General features: G+C 42.3%; 1 protein-coding gene across 1 annotated transcript; it reads right to left on the bottom strand.

The window, feature by feature from the left end:
- Nucleotides 1–455: 455 nt before the first annotated feature.
- SYPL1 (synaptophysin like 1) lies at nucleotides 456–8,187 on the bottom strand. Its single transcript, XM_019509421.1, has 6 exons — nucleotides 7,969–8,187; nucleotides 7,786–7,857; nucleotides 6,490–6,608; nucleotides 5,140–5,344; nucleotides 2,158–2,346; nucleotides 456–1,281 (listed from the first exon to the last, which is right to left on the bottom strand). Exons 1-6 carry the CDS (start codon nucleotides 7,978–7,980, stop codon nucleotides 1,150–1,152), a joined length of 729 nt encoding a protein of 242 aa, XP_019364966.1. The 5' UTR covers nucleotides 7,981–8,187; the 3' UTR covers nucleotides 456–1,149.
- Nucleotides 8,188–8,924: the final 737 nt, after the last annotated feature.

Raw genomic sequence — 8,924 nt, 5'->3', positions numbered from 1 at the left:
GGGGGGGGGGGGGGGGGGGGGGGGGACCCAAGTGATTGAGATTTCATTACAATATGCTAATATACATACACACATAGTTGGGGGTAGGGATTCTTGAAAATTTGTTGTTTAAAATAGCATGACACTGACACTTAAGTTTTTTTTAATACAATTTAAATCAAGAACAAACATGTTTCTTGTACATTTTGCATGGAGAGAGAAATAAGGTAACTTAGGGTAGTAACTTAACAGAAGATAGTACATCTGAAGAATTCATCAAGAGTCATCCATCCTCAACAGATGCACTGTGTTATAAAGATCAGCTGTTACTATGCCTGGACATATTTACATGCACTAAATTTACTAATGAGTGAGTTTTGGGCTCCACAGTATTTCTTATGAACTTGGCACAATCATTTGATCAGTAAGGGCATAACTTCTTTCCATTTCTCTCCTTAATTATGGCAAGAAAATAATTCAAGTTTCATCATACTTATTTGCAGATTTGTCCCAAAGCATGAAATAGTAACAAAGAACACAGGAAAAAAGTCTAAACAAGAGTCTAACATTCTGCTTGCAGACTGATCTTGTTATATTTTTCTTAAAAAAAAAAAAAAAAAAAAAAAAGCTACCTTGGACTGGAAGGCCTAATAAGATGGTTGCAGAAGTATGCCAGAGACTTGCAACCAGAGCTAAGCAGAAGTTTAGAAAAAGCTTTTTATTTTCCGTTCTCTAAAAGAATTGCTCATGCATAACATCTGACTGATTACCTTTAACATTGGAATTCCAAACATCCTAAACAAGGTTGTAATTAATCACACTTTCTTTTAAAGAAAGAGCAATGTTATATTAACTATAAAAAGTTGCAGCTTCTTCTCAAAAACTGTAGCAAAAACCCCTTGCTGAGAGGGGGAGAGAGTTTGCACCTAGGAAGACTTGAACATTTTGCTATTCACAAGTTAATGAAGAAACTGCATTCATTTTAAAGGCACCATGTATATATTTCAATGAAATAAATGTTTCAAAGTTTTCATCCTTGTTTCTATGCAAAGCATGGGCTTTAAGGACAAAGCACAAGTTTGTCTACCATCCATTATTACAAAAATAAATCCCAGCGGCTCCAAGTAGTTGGCAACAGGATGCAAAAAACAGATGTGCCTCACCCATCTGTTATATTCCTGATGGAGTTGGATAGATTCCTGGATGTTGGGAAGCTGTGTTTGGTGGATTATGCAAAGTGGTCTCCTTGTACACAAACCAAGCATTTCCTCCCCACAACATCATGTTAAGTAATCCAAAAACCTATGGGTTTAAAAAAAAAGTAAAAATTAAGAACCTCCTTATAATGCAAGTAGCAGCATTTGGCTTATAGCATTGAAGCACTCTGCAATTATGAATAGCCCAGTTAATGATCTTTCTTTTGTGAGGGTCTGCTAGCAGTATCGTAGCAGGATGGCTGGAAAGCACCCACGCTGCAGAGATCCTTGTTACCGGATGCAAGACATTATACAATTCCCTCATTCACTGAATGAACTCTGTTTGCCTAACAACATATTATTGTTCCAATCCCTACTGGTTTAGTGAACAGCTTATGTGAACTCTACTTCTTACAGTGCAATGTTGTGGGTACTGCTGTTGGTGCTAGTCCTTAAGCTTCAGCAAGAGGTGGGAGGGAAGCTGTCTATCCATTACCAGAAAATTAATCATGAATGATTAAATGAATCTTTGTATTGGGGTTTAAAGAACTTGGTAGATGTGGTTAATACAAAGACCAGGCTCAATACCAAGAATAAAAAGGAGTCAAGAATTTACTTCTACTTAGGACAAACAATGATCACAAACACTGGTACTAGACAAATCTGATTACTCCAAAGAGACTTCTAGGCTGTGAAGAGAGAAGGTGTAAAAAGCTAAAAGGGGAAGGTACTGGAAGAGGTATTTTCAGTAACTTGGGAAGCTATTTCATGAATAAAACAGTTCTTGGTAAATCATAAGAGGAGGCAGGCATTTTAGTAAGTGCTTTGCAATAGTACAAAGCCCATGAAGAAGTTCAGTCAGGCCCCAAGTGGTCACCAACACCTATAAGCTTCACTGGATGAAATTCTACAGGTAGACAGAATAAGAGGTTTTGCTTGTATTAGTGCAGGATGATAGCACTGCAAGGCTTTACATACATACCACAGACACATTCAGTCCTCCCATGCTGGTGACTGAAGCAAACAAACAAGTTGATCCTGGCACTTGGCAAGCTGCAATTTCTGGAACAATGCTGAGACCAGTGGATATTTTGATATCAGTAAGTGCCTTAGCCCAGGCCGAGGTACTGACCAGCCATAGAAAGGCACCAATGACGGTAACAACAAAGTCCTACAGAAAAAAAAAGAAAAAAAAGAGAACTGCTAAATCAGTTACTAATTTACAAAAAAACCCATGCCACAAAACAAGAACTACACATACAAAACTCAGCCACCTTCATGTGAAGGGGAAACAACGAAAGCATCAGGCTTACCATCAAATCAAAATAAGGCATTGACAAGAAAAGCAGACAATTTCACGTTCTTGCAATCTTGGTAACAAAATTGGTATACATCAGACCCCCTTACATCTTTTGTATGCTCAAGCTCTAAGCGTTCAACCTAGCAGTTGAGATGGGAGGAAATAACTTCTCCAAGTACCTGTTCCCAAAGTAGTAATTATTTAAACCAAGAACAGCATTTCAGACAGCTATTAATTTATTCCCATCCATAATGCCACACCATTCCCTCACCCCCTTTTAAAAATATATGTAATATAGATACACATTTAAAAAACAATGCATTACATTTCTTTAATCATTAGTATTATATTGTAATTATATTTTAGTATACAGGGACCATTTTGAATTGCTGCAGGAAAGGGAGGGAGGGGGTGAAACAAAGCTGTATTAGAAAACATGAAACTTTATCAGCGTCATTTTCTCAATACACTAGGAAGGGGGCAGGGAGGAAGGCATCTTGTGCAGCTCTGTACTTAGTAGCATATTGGGGTGGGGAGTGAACACCTCACCAGAGGCAGCCCCTGGGGACCCTATGCCACAGGGTTGCTGTTGCCAGTATGTGCCAACCCTATTCCTCAGCTGCAGCAGCCTTGTGGCACAATTCCCCAGGGACTGCCCTGGGTGCTCATTTTATTGACCACTCCTTCCCCCTAAATGTTACTGGGTCAGGAGGAGCCACTGACTGTGGCAAAAAACACCTAAAAGAACTGGGGGAGGGAGGACACTATTCTGCTCAATCCCCACCCCCAATCTACTGAGAACAGAGTTGTGTAGCTTCTATGGCTGGATGGCCCAGAACTGCACCTAGCATAGCAAAGACTCTGGGGAGGAGGGGACATGCCAGTGCCCCCTGCTACAACTGGTGGGAGAAAAGTCTGCTCCTCAGCTGTAGCAGCCTAAGCCCATGGTACTACAGCAGCAGCAGCCGCCGCCGCCAGACTACACAGAGAGCTGGGGCAGGTGAGGATCCCCCCTACCCTACTGCCTCAGCCCTCCAGGAATTGGTATGCTGCCCAGGCTCTGCAGGAGCTCACTAGGCCTCTGGTTTTTGATTGGAGTGTTGTATTAGACAACCACCATTTTGTTTTGTTTCATTCTAAAATTGAATAAAACCCACCGATTATTTGCACATCAAACAATAATGGCTATTAGAACAGTAATTAATTTTTAAACTGCTCTTATTTTGCCTCCCAAACTGGAATAAGTTATAAATAGTTTTCTGTGATTATAGTTGCATCCATCTACAAGATAGGGACTTGGTTCTTTAATCATACTGGTATAGCAAAGATTGCAAGAGCTCTCCAATGCAGAAATGGACCTGCTGTGGCCAAGGACTTGATTTTACAGACAGGTAGGTCTCTTAAGCTACCTACCATACCACAGAAGTTTAACTTTTGTTCTATAAAAGTGCTCTAGTTCTAAAAGTCCTTGCATTTAAAATCGTAGATTAGAAGTAACGTCATGTTATCCAGCTGGTCCCTTAACTTGCACAGGCAATATTCATGGTCTTGAAGTTTTTTTTCCCTCCCCCACCCCAAAGGAAAGCCTCTGCAGTTTATGACCACAGATGGAAAAGAACTGCAGGACCAACATACAGAGAGCTTCTTGCAGATGGGTATTTCTGCAAGAGAAGTCACTCTACCTTTATACACATGTGAAATATTTATATACAATTTCCCGTCAACTACTGTTTTAAACCAAAAGTTTTTTTTAAAAAAAATTTTATTTTAAAAACCAAAAGCAGTAAAAAAAAGCGGTGGGGGGTAAAGAATAGTGACCTTTACACATCCATTCAATGCGTCTACAATTATACCATATATTTATAATTGCAGTACTAACTTGCTGCCACCACCCCTGCCCCCCACCATCAGATCTGCAAGTGCAGATCTTTGGGGCCTGGCTCAGATTCCTACTGATTACAGGCCCACATATGCAGATGCTATTGCAGAATCTATGCCTTGCTGTTTTTTTGTTGTTGTTGTTGTCGTCATCATTCAGGGTTAGAGGCACAAAGGAATTTAAGCCTAAGTGCTACTGCAGGCATTTATATGCAAAATTTAAACCCTCAAAAAAAACTCTGTTATCACCTGGAAGAACCCAGGTTGACATGAAGTCTTCCCAGCAGGTGCTTGCAGTTCTGCTTTTAAGCCTGCTCAAAAGTGCCTCAGTCTTGACTGTGCTAAGCAGTTTGGCATCTCACACCAAAGTTAATCAAGTAAGATTTGCAAACTAGACAATCTTCTATTTGCATCACCAGCAAGGTTGAGCCCAGTAGATATCCTCACAACATATGGCAGAATGGGCTGCACACTATGTTGGAGAGTATGGAGTCTCCTCCTTTATCCAGCAGCATAATAATTATCGCATTCATCCAGGGTGAAAGACCTGGGTTCAATTCCTTGCTCTAACAAAAGGGAATTTGAACCTACATCCAGTACTTCCAAAGACGGCATACAATAAAATTATTTAAGCAAGGACTCTCTTACAAGTCTTCCCCATCCACTCAAATAAAGAGTCCCGCTCACTTAATGAATAATTACCCCATGCAAAACTGGTATTCAGACATACTTATTCCAAAACAGAAAGCCACAAAAGATAAAAGACAAGCAACTAAAATAACTTACAGTTAGCGGGATTTTGCTGTTGCTCCGATACACATGCATGTACCCAACGTAGAGAACAAGGGCAGCAATACAGTATAGGAATGCCAAGACTGCAACAGCAACGAAGAACTGTGCAGAAGAGGAGAAGTCACCCACAAGATAAGTGTCAGTCCAAGTGCTGTTGCATCGTGTGGGATTTGGTGCACTAAATAAAGCTGTATTCAGTCTGGAAAAAACAGGTCTCATTAGTGTTGGTTGCCTAATTGGAAACCTCAACATGGTCCAACTTAAAGTGAAGAAATGCTTTCAAGTAATCCCAGTTGTTCCTCAGAACAGCAGAGTTTTCTGACTACCAAATGAAGTTGCACACAGTTTAAAATATGTTTATGAATTAAAACCTCAGTGCAGAAATTGCTACAAGGTACATTTAAAACAAGTGGCCAAGGAAAATTATGACCTAAATTTAAGCTATTTCAAATTTAACTATTTCAAGCTTACTTAAACATACAAGTCCCAGGTACAAGATACTGATCAAGACTCACCTCATAAGGCAAGTTCAGTAGTCAGCAGAGCTCTTGATAAAGATGACAACCCTCAACACTACTCAATAAGCAGACCAATTAAATAAATGCATCCTTCCCCACCCCTCACCCAACCAAATGGATGATTTACCCTGGACACTGGGGCAGTGAATCCTACAGGCTTTACTAGTCAGTAGCAGGCACCAGCTAGAGCCTCAGGCTCACACTAGGTCCCAAATCATGCTTAGATGACTGGGGCCTTGGCCTGACTTTCTTCTTCATTTCTCTAGCCTTCCTTGCTCATCTCTGCCAAGGGGTCTGCTTACTAGTTTTTGGTCTCCCTCTCCCATCTCTATAAAAATATTGTTCAGTTCTTGCTGTAGTTTGTTACAATTACAACATTAACCTTGCCATACTAGTTGGAATCCACTAACTATGGAAAATACTATGTATATTTGCCTATTTAGCCCTTAGACTTTTTCTGTAATGGGGACAGCATTTTGTTTAAGTTTGGTCCTTCAGTATAACTAAATCTAATCCACAGAAAAAAAAACCCAGAAGACTTGTGTAATTAGAGGTTTTACTCCCCTCCCCCAAACATAATATTTCATTGGGGTGGGGGGGTTCAGTAGTATTGATTTCAAAGACAACATCAATAAGGAGACAAAAATGAAGGGGACTCCAGGGGGGGGGAAAAAAAAAAAATCTAATTCAGGTATCAAAATACACAATCTGGAGAGGATGGAGACTAGCATCTTCAGTATTCACATCTGTATGACTACTGAAAAGCAAACTAGATGCATGTTTTAGGGAAACGGTAATTAAAACAAGTCAAAAAGGATGAGCTCACCTGAAAGGATAGGCAAAAACAGCTGTAGCTGTTTTGTTTATAGCACCTTGGCAGGAAACTAAAATTGTAGTTGCACCTTTATATCCTCCACATGTGGCAAAGGCAAAGATGGAAAAAATCTATAGAAACAGATAGAGAATGTTAGTACTAGTTTTCACACTCAAAGGAGTCACCAGGAGGAAGATAAATCATTGACAAAGCTTTTGTTCATCAAATTCAGCTTCCCCAAGCAAGTCACCCAGTAAAGCAGGGCTCCATTAGGCAAGTTTTGAAACACTAGTCTGCAGAGCTATAAGCAGTTAACCTGTTTCTCAAGCTCTGATACACATACACATCATTATACTTACAAGATTTCTTTCTTTGCAGGCAGTACAAACTCAGTGTTTAAATAGATTGACAAGAAATGTGCATTTCCTCATTGCAACCGAGATGCTTTGGATTTAAACATACCACTGCCGCTTAAAAAAAAGCAAAGTCAACTTAAAAGTGAAACTGATTATTTGTGGCAAGCACCTGTTGCACTCCCCACTCCTGAGTAGCATAAACAGGGAGGGGAAAAAAAAATAAAAAGGGTCAATTTAAGTGACCCAGGGTACTTGTAACACAATGATAAAAGCCTGTTTTTAGAACTTTTTTTTTCTTTTTGAGTTCAGCATTATTATTTAACTTGGACTGCTTGTGTCCAGAGCAGACTACTCGTGCACTTGCCCAGAGAAACAAGGCCTGCCTTCAGATGTGCCAGGCACATGCGGCCTTGTGGAAGCAGCAGGTGCTCACAGCATCACTTAAATCTACCACAAACCCACAGCTTTCACATCAGTGAAACTCATCTTTTATATGCAACTTTCTGAACAGCTCTTAATTTTATCTTACTCAATAAACCTGCCCCCTGCACACACACACACCCACTACACAAAATACCCCATCCGCAGCATAGTAAATCTACACTTTTCCTTATTTTTGTAAAAAAGGGGAGGGGATACACAGCTCTTTTGGAAACAGTGGTTAGCAGACAATGGATCATACTTCTTGGTTAGAAACAGCATACTACCACCTTCACAATTCACGTAAATAAGTCAGGCCCAAGCAAACGCCACCCAGCTGAAAGCATTGGCTCTTATCAGAAGGAGCCCTGTAAACCAAGCCCAGCAGCCATGAGGCAGGACAGGGAAACAGGAGCCCTTCCAGGCGAAAAGGGCCCCAAGGAAGAGACTCGGACCCCTTCTCTCTTATCCACCAGCTAGCACAGGAGAAAACAACTCGCCTCTAGGCTTTTCTCTGCCCATCAAAACTCACCCATTCAAGGACCCTCACGAAGCCAAGGGGCTCCATGAACAGGCTGACATCAACCAGGAGCCCGTACATTTTCTGAGAAGAAAAAGGATAGCAATCAATCAAGCAGAAGGGGGAATTGGAAAAAGGCACTGCAAGCAGCAAGAAGGACTGGAGAAAGAAAGAGGCCCAGGCAGGCCCACCTACCCTGGTCAACATCCTCCCCTGACAGCCCACCACTCTGAGTGGAGGGGCTCTGTAGGGCACCTCCCTATGTGGCCTGCCTGGTCCTGCCACATCCAATCACAGCCCTTGTCACTCACACTCCTCCTACCCCCCCCATCACCTCACAATGGGGCTGGGGGCGTGGCAGCTGCTGGGCTCCTCCCCTGAGCAGCATAGTTGCCCTGCTCCAAAGGCCTGTAGCAGCAAAGCTGATTGCTGCCTGCAGCCTGCTTCGGTGTAGGGCCCTTGCAGCAGTGTCTGTGAGGATGCATGGCCTGTTTAAGGAAATGTTCATGGTGTGAGAGCTGAGCTGGGCTCAGGGCAGCGGTTCTGGGGCCACAGGAAGGCAGAGATAGGCTCACAGGAACAGTGTTTAACTGTTGCCTGAGCTGCAATCTCAGTTAAAGTTGGGGAGGGCGAGGTGGAGCTGGTGAGATGAGCAAGTGCAATGAGGGGGGTGAGGTGCACCTGGGCTGGGTGAGCTGCTGAGAGAAGAGGAGACCTGGGTCTGCCGGGGTGGGAAGTCATCTCTGTCCTCTCTTCTTTCCTTTAAGCAGTGCTCTGAGTGCTGCTACAAGGGCTGATGAAGGCACCTTCCTTGCAGCTCTGCTTTCCCTGTCTCACAGCCTGTCCTTGTATGGGTAAAGCAAAGAGCCAGTTGTGGGGCGAGGGGGAGGTACATATAAAATAGAGGCAGCAGCCTTCATAGCTACATCTACAGGAGGGAGGACAGGTATCCAGCATTTTTCACCGGGTGGCTCTCTGCTCAAATCCGCCTCAATGATCTGAGAATTTGCAGCTCTCATTTCTGTGAGGACAGTCTGCCAGATACCTTTTATGGCACCATTATGGCTTGCAGTCCACTGAGTGAGGACGGCTGATTTAGGGAGCTACCTGGAGGTGTGAGAGCACTCTTAGAGACCACCTTCTGGATGTGA

This window comes from Gavialis gangeticus, unplaced genomic scaffold, assembly GCF_001723915.1.
Source record: "Gavialis gangeticus isolate Ggan-Ray unplaced genomic scaffold, GavGan_comp1, whole genome shotgun sequence".
Lineage (NCBI taxonomy): Eukaryota > Metazoa > Chordata > Crocodylia > Gavialidae > Gavialis > Gavialis gangeticus.
Note: the sequence above shows the minus strand (reverse complement) of the source record. Positions and strands in the feature narration are given on the sequence as shown.